Genomic DNA, 18,244 nt, shown 5'->3' on the forward strand with positions numbered 1-18,244 from the left:
TGCTCTTAACCTCTGAGCCGTCTCTCCAGCCCCTCTGGTTCAATTCTTACTTCAGGGTCCCAGCCCTGAGTTTCCGGCCTGGCTTCCTTCACTCAGTGATGATGAATGGAAACTTTTAAGTGAAATAAACCCCTTCCTCCCCAAGCTGCTTTTGGGCACAGCAATAGAAACCCTAACTATGCAAGCTTGATTTTTACCCTTAATAAACGGAGAAGTTATACACATACAAAAGAACTGTCATAAAATAAATGTATGATTTATAATCAACAAAGTTTGATTTGTGTACCTATTTTGTAGATGTCAGGTAGAATGTAAAAATGTCTCAGGCGTCTTGAGTGGAAAGGCTTAAGAATATTGGTCCTCCAATACAGGCTGTAAACTTTAAACCCCTACCCAGATCTAGCGCAATGGTCAGAACAGTCTCCACACTTGAGTGGAGAGTGGGATATGACTTTCTCATGAACTCTGGTGCCTCACATTTGACCATGTCCCCTGGAGGGGGAGACCTGGTGGCACTCAGAGGAAGGACAGCAGGTTACCGAGAAGAGACTTGATACCCTATGAGCATATACAGGGGGAGGAAATCCCCCTCAGGAACAGTCATAGGGGAGGGGAGTAAGTGGAAAATGGGAGGGAAGGAAGAATGGGAGGATACAAGGGATGGGATAACCATTGAGATGTAACAAGAATAAATTAATAAAAAAAAAAAGAAAATTGAAAAAAAAAAAAGAATATTGGTCCTCTAGGGCTGATTCCAACAGATGCAGAAATCCCGCTTTCTGGCAGCTGCAGGTTGTGCTGCTAGTTACTTTTACTTATTAGCTGGACAGAACCTAGATTCACCTGGGGGAGTCGCCGCTGAGGGATTTCCTAAATCAGATTGGCCAAAGAGCATGTCTATCAGGGATTTTCTTATTGTTAATTGGTCCAGCCCATGATGGGTGGTACCATTCCCTGGGTAGGGGCTGTATGAGAGTAGAAAGCGTTGGCAGAGACCAAGCCAGCAAGGAACATGGGTACATTTGTCTCTTTCTGGTCCTGACCATGGGTGTGATGCTTTAAGTTCCTGCTTTGATTTCCCTGCAATAATAGCATATAAACTGGGACTGTGAACCAAATAAACACTTTTCGCCTGGGCTGCTTTTCCTCAAGAGAGTATGGTCTGGAATTTTGCATCTCCAAGTGCACAGAGGGAAAAAATGAAAACTAACTTCCCCCAATGGAGCATTTCTTGACTATGCACACAGGAACATCCCCAGTTTAATTCCCACCTACCCTTATACTACTGCAAGCTCTTGAGAGCCGAGCACAGTGTCCTCTGCCCCGCTGGTGAGCTTGGCCCCATCTCTAGGTCTCACTGAACACCAAGCTCACCGGCATTTACTGGAGCTGGCAGCCTCTGTTCAGCAAATCCACTCAATTGAATAAGACGCGGAACATAGGGTAGGTAAGGAGGGCATGGGGGGCGGGGATGTGGGCAGAGAGGGGGAAAGACTTCCGTCAGGAGACTTGATTGGTCGGTAGATACTTCCCTTCTAAGGGATGACATGTGTGGCGATGCTTAGCGCCCAGACGTTCTTAGCACTCTGGTGTGGCTCTTCTGAGATGGTGAGTCCCTGGTGAGCACTGAGGAGCTAGCTCCCTAGCTACTCCGACCTGAACTGAGCGGGGAGGTATCCACCAGGGGTTTTCTTTCTGAGAGAACTCAGGACAGGTTAACTACACGTAGTTTACGCTCGGCTTGGTGCCCTAGAGCTAAACTAGGCAGCCATGGAGCTACCATATAGTCTAGTAACAGATACAGAAGCCTTGGGTTCAAGTGCAACAGGAAGGATGGAAACCGAGCAGGAGAGTGCAAGTGGAGATAGCATTGGCCTGGCTTGGGGAGGAAAACCCAAGACCCGTGTGCCTCCCATCGCACCTGAGAGGTTGCGTAACCCGCACGGCACGGAAGGAAGAAGTAGACAAGTGGCCACATACATTAATAGCGGTGTAGAAGGAAACGCAGCTGAGAAAATGCTGAAAGGCAAAGGTGAAGATGGATTGTATGCGTAGGGCAGTGAGAGTCCACAAGCTAGGGACCTGAGTATTTGATTATATGAGTCTATGGGGGCCACTCTTATTCAAACCACCGTAGGTGGGAGGAACTACCCAGGTGGCCCCATTCCACAGGCCAGCGTTTGCGACTACATGGAAAGGACAGCTTTGGCATTTATCTCTCTCTTCTTCCGGATTGTGGATATAACATGGCCAGCTGCCTCCTACTCCCCACCCCAGTGGACTGTATCCTCAAACTCTTAGCCAAAACAAACCCTTCCTTCCTTTAGTTGTTTCTGTCGGGCACTTGGTCCTAAAACAAGAAAAGTGACTGATACACATTCCTAAAACCCACCCTTCCCTGTTTCCTCTTTACCATGTCATCAGCCAGGTCCTGTGGTTGGGGCGTAGGTATTGTTTGTCCCATTTGACCCAGAATCCACTGTGATTTCCCACCCTGGCCACACACTGGGGTGGGTGTCTGTGGTGACACCCCAGAGCCTTGGAAAGAGTAACTGATGGTTCCCTGAACTCCCCTAGAGCTGGGACAGACGGGAGGAGTGAGAGCAGCCGTTAGAAATTCTTACTTTCTGAGCAGGCGACTCCAGCGCCGAACCTCACCCCACCCTCGGGGCAGGCCACCTCCTCATCCTGGCGGCAGTGTGCCAGGGATAGTTCCGTTCCTGAGCACTTCACTCCACTCATGACCACTTTGTTGGCGAAGATATTTCCATGCCAGTACCAGGTTTCCTGGAGAAATCAACCAAAGAAGTCACTAGCAGGTCACCTTGTCAACTCCTCACTTCACAAAACCCTCAAGGTTTTATGATCCCATTTTCCGGATAGAGACTGCCCGGGGCCCAGAGATCCATTTATCCCAGATGGAGCGAGTGAGCATGTAGGACTAACGCTGGGTTCGCAGGAGAGGAGAAATTCATTCACGCACACCAATTAGTAGCCATCTTATCAAATCCAACTTCTGGATTTAATACTAGGGAAAGCACTTTATGGGATGCCAACCAAGGATCCCCCAGCCTTATGATGCTGGTAATTTACACTGGGCCGTTGCTAGCTTCAGAACTTCAAAGCACTGTTACAGTTCAAGAAGTCTCCAGTAGAGAGAACAGAAGTGAGGGGAAGAGGAGTCAGGTAAAGAGCGGGCAAGAGAACATAAGCGCCTGTCTGTGCTCCTGAAGTCCCCAAGGCTTATTTATGTGTTAACTTGGCTCAGTCACAATACCCAGATAATAATTTAAACACTATTCTAGACATTTCCGTTAAGTAGTTTGTAGATCATATTAATCTGTAAATCAACTGATTGGGGTTAAGACAAATTGTATTGCATCATGGGGGTGGGGCTCATCCAGTCAGTTGAAAACTTTACAAGGAAAAAAGACCCAGGTTCCCTTGTGAGCAAGGATGCTACCTAAAGAACACCTTTGGACTTGAGCCACAGCTTGAGTTGTTCTTCGGGTACACAGCCCTGTACAGTTTAGGCTTATCAGCTTCCCAAATGATGGGAGCTAATTCTGTCAGATAAATTTCTGTCTATTGATTAAGGGGTAGATAGACAGTTTTAGAAAGATTATGGAGGTAGGGAGTTGGCCCTCTATCCTTGAGTAATGTAGCCATTCATCCACTGCCTTAGTCAGAAAAAAAAATATTTTAAAGCAGTAATTAGGCTGAATGTGTATAGACTTCCATTTTGTTCTGTTTTGTTTTGGTCGCTGTTCCCTAAGAAGTACAATACCACAACCGCAAGCATAACATTTCCACTGTGTTAGAGATGACAAGCCATCTAAAGACAAGGAAGTTCAGGGAAGGACATGCATAGATTGTAAAGGAACACGGCACCACAACACAAGAGGACCGGATCATCTTGTGGTGTGTGAGGGGCTCCTGTACAAACGCCCCAGAGATACTGAGGGGTGACTGTATAGCCTATTGGTTCTGTTTTCTAAAATCCTTCTAATTCCTCACAGGAAAAACCAGGGCACTGGGTTTCTTAGGTAACTGTTTGAGATCCCAAGCTGAGGCCCAGGTGTCTTGGGAATGAACTGTCAGAGATAATCAGCTAGCCAGCAGATCTGTTACATGGCCTATCAGTGTTTGTGTGTGTGTGTGTGCACACGCGCGCGCGTATATGTGTCCATCCAGTTTGCCTGGGGAGGCTAAGCTCCCAGATATTGTAAGCCATGTCTCTCTTGGATACTAGAAAGACAAACTGCAGACAGAGAACACAGGTGTTCCTGGCTCAGGACTCAGCCCAGGTCAGTCCAGACTAACAAGCTCAGCAAGGATGCTAATCTCCTTTCTCAGGCCCCAGGAAGGGATACAGAGGACCACGAAATAGAATCGGCTTAGCAGACAAAATGGACCACAGGGTCTTGTCCTGCTTCATGAAAATGCTCAGAGCTGGGACACTGAGGATTATGGATCCTTCATTCCATATAACAGCTGGGACAACTGAGGCACAAAGGATAGGGTACTATGCCACAGACCAGCACGCAGGAATGGAATTGGGACTAAGTGGGGCATCTAGTCCTGTGCTGCCTATGACAGGGGACTGGGAAGCAGAATGAGGACCAGAGTAAGCATCTGACTCTCTTGAGTCATTAAGTCATTAGAGAGTGGCCCTGGGAGGAAGGTGCAGCCAGTGTGACAAGGTTTCAGGATACAGCCTGGATATATGCCAGCATATCAGTCAAAAAGTGAAACAGAGGCAGCAAGGGGGAAAGGCTCCCGACAAAGAGGGTTGCAAGGAAGCAAACTAAGGCATCTGGAGTGTTGATCCTGGGGTGGGGTGCACCCCACAAACTGCTCCCTCTACAAACAGCATACAGGACACTTCGGGCTCAGCCCTCAGCCGGGGGAGAACCCCAATCTGCAGAATGGAGTGGTCCTTAGATGGCAGTAAGTGACCCAGATGTGTTCAACCTGCAGTCAGTGGGGCCACATGAGATTTCATAACCATGGATGCCGTGTAACACAAAACCACAAACGTACTTAAAGCATTATGAATTTTATAATAATAATAATAATAATAATAATAATAATAATAATAATAATAATAATATAGTGTGACTGTAAGGCACAGTGTGAACTCTGTAGATGGCAACACCGTGTCACAATGTCAGACAGCTGGACACACCTGGAGCCCCTTATTCTGTAGCTGGAAACTGAGACTAGGTCAGGAGAGACGTACTCCAGGGACTTGGGGGTGTCAGGGAAGGAGTGACGGCTAGGATGAGGCCTCCTGCCTTGGTCCAGGGTTTGCTTGGCTGTGTCCCTTCTTACTGACTGGGGGAGAGTTAGACAAAGAGAAGGACTGACTGACGATGGGAAAGACCAGGCTGGATGGAGAATGGGGCAGTCTGTGAGCGCAGGACCACTTACCTGGAAAGCATTGCTGGCGAAGCCCAGGCCTAGCTGCCGGCAGACCACCATGGCCTCCACAATGCCCCAGTTCTGGCCGCATACAGTCCCCCACACAAGGGACCCATTTCTTTCTGTTAGTACCTCTACTCGGCCCTCATAGGGATTGCGGCCTCCATTCAGGCGCACCTGCGGAGAGCAAGAAACATGGTCCTGAGGATCAATGGGTGGTTCTCTCCATGTTGCCACTAGCTCCAAGCCAGGTGGTCCTCCCTGGCCACCCTTGGATTCACAGCATCCTTAAGAACCCTCCTGCATGTCAAGTTATGCCAGCATGAACTCAGTGAGGTCCCACCCAGGTGTCTGGACCTCCTGGACACCACTGTTCTGGTAATGTAAGCACCTCCCAAGAGGTAACATGAAGTATGCGTTCAGTCTCTGGATTCTTCTGGGTCACTCACTCATAGATTCTAGGTGCCAATGACTACTCTCTCGCCGTGGCTCTTCCCTCTCAGTGACAGAACAAATGAAACTTCACTGTCGCTCAACAAACAAAACCCAGAGGCTTGTGCATGCTAAGCAAACACCCTACCGACTAAACCACTTCCCAGATCCCATCCTCTAGTGCCTATGCATAAGCCCCAATGCTGCTCGCTCTGCTCAGAGCTGTGGCCTCTAAGGTGACAATTAAGGTCACCTAAGACCATATGGGAACGCTATAATCCAACCAGACCGATGTTGTCTTTATAAGGAGAAAAGAGCCCCTTAGGGGATTGTAGCAGGCACAGAAAGAGGTCACATAAGGACAATAAGAAGGTGGCTGGAAATAGATCAGAACAGAGGAGCCCCCAGAAGACACTGAGCCTGATGATGGCTTGGCTTGGCTGGATTCTCCTCACAGAAACAGGAAGACTTCCCATTAGTGAAGCTGATGGCATTTTGTTTGGTCAGTGGCAGCAGACCTAGGGTGATAAAACTGAGATGCCATGATTCTGCCCATCATGGTTGCTGGCACACTTGGGAGCCCCATGCCAGTGCTTGGCTGGCCTTTACGGCAAACAAACCTTCCTGCATCTGGGCTGAGCTCAGGCAGCATAGCCTTGAACCTGGAAAGGTGACAGCCGTTGGTGATGGGAATTCAGCACTTCTGTTGCCACAACTGGGTATCTGGCCTGGCTCAGCTCTACTGACGATCAGAAGGTTCTGGAAAGCCTCATTTCTTTGGCTGAGGTCTGTCACGTCACACTGAGTGTTGCTGCATTTAGAGACTGACTCAGCACATTGGGTCTTATAGCTGGCCGTGGGCTGTAAACTTATCAGGGTTCCCTTAGAATACTTCCGGCTGTTCCAGATGGCTGGTTTCTCCGTGTGAGCACCCCTGCTCACCCTCAAGGGAATGCATAGCACAGCGGCCTGCTGCTGGGTTCCTACCCACAGCCCAGTTAAGGGTGATGAATTGCCTCAGGGGTGCGTTAGTGTTCTGGTGTTAAGGTCAAGAACTGCTGTCTAGGCAGGAGGCTGACACATCTGGCGCCATGATGTGTCTGTTTAAATAAGCATGCATCTTAGCTCTATGACATATGTCACACAGCACCTGACAAATTGAAGGCGTAGTGTGGCAGAGAGCACTGTGTAGGAAATCCTGGGTGTTTCTGTAGCATTGGTTAGGCTTCCTGAAGGACAAGGAGGCGGGGGTTGGGAGTTAAGCAAATTTTTAAAGCCCTCCCTCAGGAAGGGTGGAGTGTGTCTCCAGTTGCAATTCTGCTGACTTCTTAATTCCTTCTGTTTGCACACACTACTGCATGCTCTGTGCTCACACGGTGCTCTGTAGACCTGCCAGCTAGCCATGTGGCACCACTGAGTCCTTGCAGAGAACCTACATCAAGGGTGTCAGAGGTACGGTAGACCTTGAGTCCCTAGGAGAAAATTCTGAGCTGCCACTGTAGTCTCAAAGCAAAGGCTAGTTCACAGGGACAGGTCAGACATCTGCCATACCAACAGTGGTATCTATGTTTTTGCTCATTTGGCACACTTAAAAATACTGGGTGGCGGGCTAGAAAGATGGCTCAGAGGTTAAGAGCACTGTCTGTTCCTCCAAAGGTCCTGAGTTCAATTCCCAGCAGCCACATAGTGACTCACAACTATCCAGAATGAGATCTGGTGCCCTCTTCTGGCGTGTAGGGACAATGCGAGCAGATACTGTACAAATAAATCCATCTTAAAAAAAGAAAAAAAGAGTTGCTGGAGAGAGAGTCCTTTGGAGTAAGGCTACGTGGGGTTCTAGGCATCACAGGGCCCTCTGGGCATCTGCCTCCTCACCTTTTTCTGGAAGCCCATGATGGGGATGTTGCATCGCACACCAGCATCTTCCTCATGGTTGCAGCCTTGGGATTCTGTGTTGAGTTTGCAGTCTATGATGGACTTCTCGCTCCCTGTGCACTGGACCTCATTGAGGTGGATGGGTCCAATCCCTAGAGAGGGGAAAAAAGATATGTGCTATAAAATCATCAGGAGGAAGTTTCCTGGGACAGGCAAGAAAGACCCTGGAGCTCTCTCCAGGTGTCCTCATTAGAGTGACATCATCTTTAAACCCTGTGTGGCAATCCCTGACACACCGCCATGATGCCCAGGGAAGACAGGGTGACCTGTAAGTCCAACTACTTCCTTAAGATCATCCAACTTTTGGATGATTACCCAAAATGTTTCATTGTTGGAGCAGATAGTGTGGGCTCTAAGCAGGTACAGCAGATCCGAATGTCCCTGCGAGGGTAGGCTGTGGTGCTGATGGGCAAGGACACCATGATGCACAAGGCCACCAGGGGCCACTTGGAAAACAACCTTGCTCTGGAGAAGCTGCTGCCTCACATCTGGGGGGAATGTAGGTTTTGTGTTCACCAAGGAGGACCTCACTGAGATTAGAGACATGCTGCTGGCCAATAAAGTGCTGGCTGCTGCTCACGCAGGCGCCATCACCCCCTATGAGGTCACTGTGCCAGCTCAGAACACACGTCTGGGGCCTGAGAAGACCTCGTTCTTCCAGGCTTTGGGCATCACCACTGAAATCTCCAGAGGCACCATTGAAATGCTGAGTGATGTGCAGCTGATAAAAACCGGAGACAAAGCAGGAACCATCGAGGCCACACTGCTGAACATGCTCAACATTTCGCCCGTCTCCTTTGGGCTGATCATCCAGCAGGTGTTTGACAACGGCAGCATTTATAACCCTGAAGTGCTTGACATCACTGAGCAGACTCTGCACTCTCGATTCCTAGAGGATGTCCAAAATGTTGCCAGCATCTGTCTGCAGATTGGTTACCCGACTGCTGCCTCGGTGCCACACTCTATCGTCAATGGGTACAACAGGGTCCTGGCTTTGTCTATGGAGACTGACTACACCTTCCCTCTTGCTGAGAAGGTCAAGGCCTTTTTGGCTGATCCATCTGCATCTACGGTTGCTGCCCCTGTGGCTGCAGCCACCACAGCTGCTCCTACTGCTGCAGCCCCAGCCAAGGCTGAAGCCAAAGAAGAGTCTGAGGAATCAGATAGGGATCTGGGATTTGGTCTCTTTGACTAATCACCTCTCAAAGCAACCCATTCAGCCAGCTTAATTTAAGAAACACGGAAATAAAGGCATACTTCTCTTTTAAAAAAAAAAAGAAAGACAGACAGACCCTGGAAGTCAGACTCTGCCTCTCCTATCTTCAGAATTCTCCCAACCAGGCCCTTCTCCTGGGAGAGAACTAGGGGTGTGTATTTTGCCATAAGTGCAGATAAAATTTGCTATCAAACTGCCACGTGACCTCGGTCAGATCACGTAGCTTATGGTTTTGAATGTCAAATGTTTCCCCATTAGGTCAAGGGTTGGAATGCCTGGTCACCAGCTGGTGGTGCTGTTTCTGAGAGGCTGTAAAACCCTTAGAACACAGAGCTTTGCTGGAAAAAAGGGAATCTCTGGGGAGTGGGCCAAGTCTCACTTCTGGCTCATGATCCCCCTTCTTGACTTCAGATAGATGCCATGTGAGCAGCTGCCTCATGTTCTGGCCACCATGCCCTCCCCCCTCCCCTCAATGGACTATGTCCTTTCTTAAGTCCTAAGCCCAAATAAACCACCTTCTTACGCTGCTCCTTGTCAGGTATTTGGTCAGGTCAGTGGGAACAGGAGCTCATCCTGCCTCCCTGATCACTGGGTTCCTCTCTTTAATAAAGGAGTCAGACTGGAAGATGCTTCTTTACCTTGTAGCAACCATATTCTGTGTATTTAGGAATCTGAAAGTAGTAATTGCAGCTGTAAATGTCCCTGCAGGAAACAGGCAGCCTATACAAACCAGGAGGTCTGAATTAGAAAAAGGGCGCTTTAAAATACATCTAAGGACCAGGCATGGTGGCACTTGTCTTTAATCTCAGCACTGAGAGGCAGAGGCAGAGGCAGAGGCAGAGGCAGAGGCAGAGGCAGAGGCAGAGGCAGAGGCAGGTGGATCACTGTAAGTTCGAGGCCAGCCTGGTCTACAAAGCGAGTCTAGGACAGCCAAAGCTACACAGAAAAACCCTGTCTCGAAAACCCTCCAAAAATACAGTTAAGGTTAGGGTGCAAGGAGTGTACATCACAGGTTAGTTAGGAACTCAGGGCTAATAATCCTGGGGCTTGGGCATACCCCTGTGAGCTACAGAAGAGCCAATACCTCACTTAGGAGAGGTGTGGAAGAGAAGTCCGCTGACAACAGCTGTCACCCTCCATGGAAGGACACAGCGCACATGGGAACAGCCTAAGCCTCTCCCTCTGGCCATCTCTGGTTCTCACCAGTGTCCTTTCTTGGCTAAACCCAACTATGCCTTCAGGCGCTGGGCATCATGGGTGAGGGTGGAAAGTGGATCTGGGAGGGCAGACAGGAAACGTGCTGCAGGCAACCTAGAGATGGTACCAGGACGCTTGTCTTTCTGGGGCTGGGATGATGAGAGTGAACCTCGGACTGGAGAGGCCCCTCTGCTCACTGCTCATACCTTTTTCAGCATGGTGAACTTCTTGAAGAGTATCCTGGTTTTGCCTCTTTCATCTTTCCTAGCCTGTTTCTCCACAGGCTATCCCCAAACCAGTAAATGACACCTCCTAGCTCACGTGGCATTGTTGGGAACCCAAGACCATCTCTGGTGCTTCCTCCATCTCAGACAACCCACCCACCACAGGAGCGGTGTCCATGATCCGCTCACACTAGAGGGTCTTGGAGGCCCTGCACTACATGGCCTCCCACTTACGCTCCAGTTCTGCTCATGCCTCCCCCACCTCAGCACAGGGGTCTCAGGCTCCTCCCACCTCAGCACAGAGGTCTCAGGCTCCTCCCACCTCAGCACAGAGGTCTCAGGCTCCTCCCACCTCAGCCACAGGGATCTAGGATTCAGTCACCTGAACCAACTCCCTCCCTCTACATGGCTCACTTTCCCTCTCACGGTCAGCCCACTGACACCCATCCACCCTTCATTTTCTTGGAGACATCTTTTTGGCCTTCACTTCCCCGCTTAGGGAGTGAATGTCTGTGTTGCATTCTATCCTGTAGGCCCACTTTGAGCACTCCGCTTTAACGAGCTCCCTGATGACGTCGCCCCCCCCCCCATGAGGGCAGGGACCCCATACTTTCCTTCTTTATGCTCCCAGCCAGTGCCTAGCAAGACAGGAAATTTCCATAGTGTCCACACAGATACACCTGACATTATTGAGGGCCTGAGACCTATTAGCGTGAGTGCGGTGGGTTATGGACTCGGGATGAGGGAGAGTTTGCCTTGAAAAGTTCCTAGTGCCTAGGCAGGCAGGGGTCACATGAAGACTCATGACATAATGTAGTCAGAAACAAAGACAGAAATGGCCACGGGGTCTTAGGAGCCCAGGAGGACCTTTGGCCCTTTTAGAGGAGCAGAGTGACTAGATACAGCCACCATCCAGGTGCCCCGAGGCCCCAAACTGACTTTTAGAAGCAAAGTGACACGGCTCTGCTTCCTTCGAAATGTATGAATGAGGATGTTCCCAATTTCTTGGAATTTTAAGAATTAGTAAAAACACTTGATGAAAAACCACTGGAAGATTACAAGGATCCAAAGTACAAAGGCCAAGACAAAATACAGACCCCCCAAGTGAGCCACAACCATAGGATTAATGTTATAAATTTAAGGATGATGACAGGGAGATATCCATGGCTTTCCGGGTGGTGGTGGCACATCCGTTTAATCCCAGCACTTGGGAGGCAGAGGCAGGAGGGTCACTGTGAGTTTGAGGCCAGCCTGGTCTACAAAGTGATTCCAAAACAGCCAAGGCTAACACAGAGAGACCCTGTCCTGAAAAAGAGAGAGAGAGAGAGAGAGAGAGAGAGAGAGAGAGAGAGAGAGAGAGAGAGAGAGAGAGAGAGAGATCCTTACTGTGGATTGGATCCCAAATCCAGTTTACCTTAACTCATTTAAACATCACAGCTGCGCGTGCGACAGGCCTGTCACATGTACTTCTTGCTGTGGACGAGAGGCTTTTGCAGCCACTTCTTTAGCACTACCCTGCCAAACAGGAGCCAGTGGCCACTCAAAACACAGCCAGGGCAAGTATGTGGCTGTCAGCATAAAATGCGAAATGGATGGCAAAGCCGTATTATGAAAAATGCAAGCAATCTCGCTAGCAGCATTTCTGTCAATGGCACGCTAAGATTATAATATTTTGGATATGCTGGGTTTGACAAAATATATTATTAGAGTTAATTTCACCTGCCACTTTTTTCATGTGGCTACTAGAAAATTCAAAACTATGTACATGGCTTGGACTGTTTTTGCTGGAAAGGGAGCAGTGGCCTACATTGTTGGAATGTGTCGCCCAGCTTCTGTTCAGTTGACCATATCTGTTCAACTGGAGCGTGCCTCCTCTTCCTGGGGTGCATCCCTCCCCTAGTCCCTCTCTGGACATCTCTGGGGCAGTATGTGCTGAGCACAGACTCTAAGGACAGGAGCTAAGGCACACGGGCCTATTCCTCATACATGGTTCAGTTGCTGGGGAAGGCGAGTGTGTCAGCAGACAACTGGGAAGCTGTTGGGGGTCCTAAAGTACAGAGGGAGGAGCCCGCCATGCCCTGGGATCCATGCTGGTGACCCTGGGGCCGGACAGAGCCACACACATCAACCATCCAGCTACCTCATTTTACGGGGAAGACTCTCAGGACCAGAAGGTTCTTCAAGGTCACCAGACAAGTTAGTAGCCAGGCCAGGATGAGGAGGACTCAGGCTCCCTTGCACTACCCATGGGTGTGGGTGTGGGTGTGGTGACTTGTTCCGTTGGCTAGAGCCAGGACACACGAGCTGACCCTATCTGCTCTGGGGCTTGTGCTTGAACGAGGTACTTTTCCTTTCCTGACTACTGCCGTCATCTACCCGACGTGGCAAAGGCCGATGAATCTTCCACAGTGCCTTCAAGGCCAACATCAAAGGTACCCAAGGCCTCTTCTTCTGAAAATTCCCCAGGCACTTGTAAACTTTTGGCTGCTCTAGGCGGTGAAAGAATTAGGTCATACAGAGCCCACTCATGACACATGGAATGTCCGTGTCATCAAGTGCTTGCTTGTTTATGCCTCAGGATGAGCGGCCCTGGTCCTGTGGACCTTAAGAAAGCACAGACTTACATGTGGCAGAGGAGACTGTGGACACTGAGGACCTTGGCTCCCTCCCTGGGACCTAAGGAGGGAGCTGTGTGGTATAGTAAGGACTGCTGAGTACATAATATGCTGCTGCTGCTGCTGCTGCTGCTGCTGCAGCCTGTGTCCCAGACCACCACCTAGCTGTTATTGCACACTTGGAACATTTGCACAAGAAAGGGTCAAATGTGATCAAGTCTGGGCCCTGGAGGGAGATAGTGTCAAAAAAAAAAAAAAAAAAAAAAAAGAAGCCAAGGGGCTGGAGAGATGGCTTAGTGGTTAAGAGCACTGACTGCTTTTCTAGAGGACCCAGGTTCAATTCCCAGCACCCACATGGCAGCTCACAACGGTCTGTAACTCAAGTTTCAGTGGATCCGGCTCCCTCACACAGATATTCATGTACACCAAACACCAAATGTACATAAAAACAAATAAAAGTTAATTTAAAAAAAAAGCCAAGTTTTTAAGAGTTAGGAAACTTGAGCATCAGTCTGTCTGCCAACTACTGGGGTTCCCTGAGCCTCAAATTCCTTATATAATGGACCAGAGAAACTGAGTTTCTCTCCAGCAGGCCTGGACTCTATGACCCCCAGGACTTTTCCCAGTTCATTCCCAGGGCAGCTGGGGATGTGGCACACTGCTGGCCTATGCGAGATGCTGGGATAACTGAGTTGGAGGTGAATTTCAGCCAGGATGCCAGAAGTCCTAGCAGACGGAACCACTGCCTGGCAACCAGGCCTGGGTGAATGTGGGCTATTACTTCCCTCAGGCTGCAACCAGTGACCTCACCAGATTCCTTTCCATGAGGTGATGGCTCTACATGTAAGAATATGGGTCTCGCTTCACAGCCTAGGACAGGGGTTCTCAGCCTTGCTAATGCTGTGACCCTGTAATACAGTTCCTCATGTCGTGGTGACTCCAACCATACAATTATTTTCATTGCTACTTCATAGCTATAATTTTGCTGCTGTTATGAATCATAACATAAATATCTGATAAACAGGGTATCTGATATGAGACACACCCCCTTAAAGGGACTGAAAACTGCTGGCCTAGGACATCCCATCCCTGTCTGTAGCCCATGCCCTGTCCTCACTGCCATAGCAGCCTCCCTGCTCGCCAGTGCTAAACAGAGTCCCAAAAGAGACCAAGACTTTCTTTCTTCAAACACATTTCACAGTTCTTCAGGGCGGGGCACTCGAAAGGCTGCTTGGTCTTGGGGAAGGTTCCTGAAGGACCAGGGCTTTCAAGGCTGAACGGTTTTCATGGACTCACCCAGGAGAGGTTGTGGTCTGTTCTGTGGTCAATGAGACAGAATCACGCCCAGGGTTTCCCCGCTGAATGCCTCCCATACATGTGTTCTTTACTCACATGAACGATTTCTTTGCGGACACTTGATGAAAACCAGCTTCCTTCTCATAACTGCCTCCTAACAGCTAAGCCCTCTGCACACCACACTGGCAGACACCAGGTCCCACTCGTTGTTGCAATAGGGCTGCCCTGCTGCCTTTCTTTGCTGTCAGGAGCCCAGTCCTGGGCAAGGAAGCAGCAGGGTGGAAAAGCAAGATGGCGGTTGGTTCTTTTGTGTACAGCCATGCTCCATGGATTCCGAGGTCTTTTCCTGGAGGAATGACCTGGAATTCTGACTTTCCCAGTGGAGCAGCTGAGAGGGCAGAGCGGGCAGTTGGAGACCCGGGCTGGTATGCTCACTGGTTGCTGTTTTATCACCTCATTTGCCCATTCATCCTTTCTCTAGGTGGCAGTTTCAAATCCATCCAATAGGGATTTCATGTTCTCTAAGGAATTGGCTTGGGGGAGAGTGGTGTTCCAGGATTCCTTTATGGATGGACTGCTGTATGGAAGGAGCAGGGAAAGTTGAGTTTGAGGAGAACATGGCCATCAGCTGGGCCTAGGTTCCTGGGGCTGTGTTTCCTGTTAAAGAGGGGCCCCCTACCTTCAGCTACCCCATTCCTTACCTTGCCCCAGCCTGGAGCCTGTGACAGCCTCTTTAGCAGTCCCGAAGCCAAGCTCTCTGCAGACCACACTGGCAGATACCAGGTCCCACTTGTCATCGCAGACGGTTCCCCATTCTCCGTTCTTGAGCACCTCCACTCGGCCCTCTCCGACCTGGGCACCACCTCTCAGCCGCACTAAGGGTTGCTGGAGAGACACACAGTCCTGCTGAGTGCAGAAGTGACACACGGCCTTCCAGATGCCACCGCCCCACTCTTTTTCCTCTCCCAACACCATAACCCTGCCACATCCCCATAGCTCAGAGTCTGAAACTGATCAACTTGTTGAGGGTCGGGTGGCAAAGGTTCCCTCTGCCCTGGACCACTAGGAAGGCCATCCAAGACCCTCATTGGCTCATCACGCCTTCCCATGCTGGACTCCTAGAGCTCGTCATCAGCCACCTCCTTCTATCCCTAGCTCTGGAGCCTCCAGTGTTTAGAGCGACAGAGACAAGTTTTCCACCTTCAAAGTCCACAGTTTGCAAGTGAATCTTTATTTTCCATGCTTTATAAAAGCCTCACAGTCTAGTCCTGCAGGGAGACCCCTTGGTGAGGAGCCAACGCAGGTGGTGATGCTCCTAACGAGTGGGGCAAGACAGAGAGTGAAAAGATGGGGCCTTACCAGCAGGGGCGGACCTAATCAGGACACGACTCAGAGAAGGGAAGCTGTAAAAGATGGAGAGCCTTCCTGGTTAAGACCAACAGCCATGCAAGTCTAGCTCAAACGCTGCAGCTTGTCCAGACATTCCGAGAGGGTGGAGATGGTCATCTCAACGCCCCTGATCTTACTCACTGTCTGGAGCCTCAGTCCCTCTGGGACTTCTGGAGTGACACAGGAGTAAGACCCATTCCCCAGCAGTTTCATGAGCCTGTGGATTATATCTTAAAGGATAGGCGTTGTCCTCACCTGCCTACACAGCAGCTTTGTCTCAGTTTCTGTGCATGTGCACATACCCATGCTTGCACGCTCAGTGTGTGTGTGTGTGTGTGTGTGTGTGTGTAAGCCCGCAAGGCTCTAAGTCACTACGGACACTCATTGGAGGGCTCTGAAGCCATTACATTTCTACTGTGACTTATGTGGCCCTCAGCCTGTGACTTCCTTCAGGCTACGTCCTGATGGTCAGGCCTGCCTGAAAGTGGTATGTTTCAAGCATTTAAGACCTCTGCCACTTTAAGGACCAAGGGACCAAGTAAGAGCCAGTCTCTCTCCTGTCATCTCTTGCTTCTCCCCCCCCCCACCGGTGTCTTGGGGCTAGCCTTGTAAGATAGGGTCTTGTGACACCACCCAGATTCACAAACTCCGCCATGGATTGCTGAGCCTGGCACTCGCGTGAAAAGTAAAGGAGGGTGGGTGCGTGCAAAACACTGAGTAGTTTCACACATGTTTATTCTTACTTTACAAAGCAGTGAGCAAAACCCTTAGCTACAGCCTCTGCTTTCCGCAAAACAAAACAAAAACAAAAAAAAAACAAAAACAAAACAAACAAACAAAAAACAAAAAAAAACCACGTGACCTCCTTTCCCAGCTCGTGAGTGGGCTGCAGAGGCCCCCACACTCACGTGCAGCCACCATCCTGACCACAGCTGGGTGGAGACAGACTATCAGATAGCCTAGCCGCAGACCCTGGAAGTGGCTGGGGAGCAATCCAGCTGGCCACGGAGTGAAGACAGAAACCAAGGAAAGTATGAGGTCAGCCTCCCACTTTGTTCATTGGCTTGGTATGAACTTGACTCCTTTGCATTACACAGCACAGCAGAGGAATTCCAAAACAGTAGGCTCTGGACTTCTGAATGACAGGGAAAGCTGGGGGCGGGTATAGAGGAGGCCATCAGAGCAAGGGCCTGGGGAAGTAAAGGTTCAGGGCAGGGGCAGTTTGGGGCCTAGAAACAGCACTGTCCAACTATGCCTGTGACACAGGGCTAAGGGTGTCTGATTATGTAGCCACATATCTGCACCTCCATGGCCCCCTGAGGGGATTGAGAAGGCCAAGATCACTATTTCCCAGAAATACCAGTAAGTTAGGAGGTTCCTTTAATTAATTCCCACAGCCTGGGCAGAAGGGCGGGCTCCCAGCATGCACTTCACCCCTCTCACTCACTCCTAGGACTTCCATTCAAACACCTCCCAGCCCAGCATGGTTTAATGGAGACTTCCTTCCCTCCGATTTCTTATCTTTGTGGGGCACCTCAGAAGCAGCTGAGGAAAAGGGTAGAGCAGGAAGGAGAGAGGGCAGAGGAGACACGTGTACTGTCCTACCACCTTCCTTCCCTCTATGGTTCCTTCCTCCCCTATTCCTTTCTCCTGGCATGTCACTCACCCCAACAACATGGCATCTACCAAGTATACAGATATTAAATGGCCTGAGGACTTGGCTCGTGATGGAGGTTTTATCAGGCCTGTGACTCAACACCTGGTCTATGATCAACCCTTCTCCTCTTTTCATGTGTTGTTCCCACGCAGTGAACCTGTATTAGCATTTCCAAAACACACCCACACACACACCCAAACATCCAATACCCAAAACATATATGCATCCCAAACACACACATAGACATATCTCCAATACATAAATATGTCCAACACACACACACACACACACACACACACACACACACACTCACACACACACTCACACATGCATGCATGCACACATGCATGGAGACAGCAGGACTGTTTGGTGGATACACACACACACACACACACACACACACACAATCTGCATGATTATGGAAGGAAGACAGAATAGAGACCCTTTCTTTTTCAGAAGATCAATCTGCTGTGTTTGGGTTACTCACCTGTTCTGAGGAACCGTTGAGTTAAAATAGAGGATCTACTTCCTATAGGAAGCTATCCCCGCACCCCGCCCTCTTGCCCACCCTCATCTAATTACTCTCACACATCCGCTATACAAACCTAGGACTAATTCCTGTAATGAAAACGTGGCCAGTGGACAGATGCCCCAGGAATGATAATGCCAAGCTTTCCAGCTGGGGAAAGCTTTTTGCTGTTAGCTGTTCTTTTGTGAAATCAGCCCAAATGGGTTAGAAACAGCATAGCTGATGTCATGTGCCTTGGAGAGTTGCATCCTACCTCCTACCGTTCTACAGTCCTGGATGCCTTCTCCCTCTGTAGCGTCACAGGAGCACGGGGCCCCTGGCTGGCTACTC

General features: G+C 49.8%; 1 protein-coding gene and 1 pseudogene across 4 annotated transcripts in view; one reads left to right on the forward strand and one right to left on the reverse strand.

Moving 5' to 3' along the window:
* LOXL2 (lysyl oxidase like 2) overlaps positions 1-18,244 on the reverse strand; it is a 94,259-nt gene that overhangs the window by 15,958 nt on the left and 60,057 nt on the right. For all 3 annotated transcript variants that reach the window (XM_084767690.1, XM_084767689.1, XM_084767688.1), the window contains 4 exons: positions 15,041-15,224; positions 7,732-7,883; positions 5,434-5,601; positions 2,625-2,787 (listed from right to left, as the gene is read on the reverse strand). In XM_084767690.1, coding sequence (XP_084623816.1) covers positions 2,625-2,787; positions 5,434-5,601; positions 7,732-7,883; positions 15,041-15,224 — 667 coding nt within the window. The remainder of the gene's footprint in view (positions 1-2,624; positions 2,788-5,433; positions 5,602-7,731; positions 7,884-15,040; positions 15,225-18,244) is intronic.
* Positions 7,895-9,444, forward strand: LOC311589374 (large ribosomal subunit protein uL10-like; annotated as a pseudogene). Its single transcript has one exon. The product of its transcript is annotated as a large ribosomal subunit protein uL10-like (transcript).

The sequence above is a fragment of the Acomys minous genome (genome assembly GCF_964271855.1).
Source record: "Acomys minous genome assembly, chromosome: 18".
Lineage (NCBI taxonomy): Eukaryota > Metazoa > Chordata > Mammalia > Rodentia > Muridae > Acomys > Acomys minous.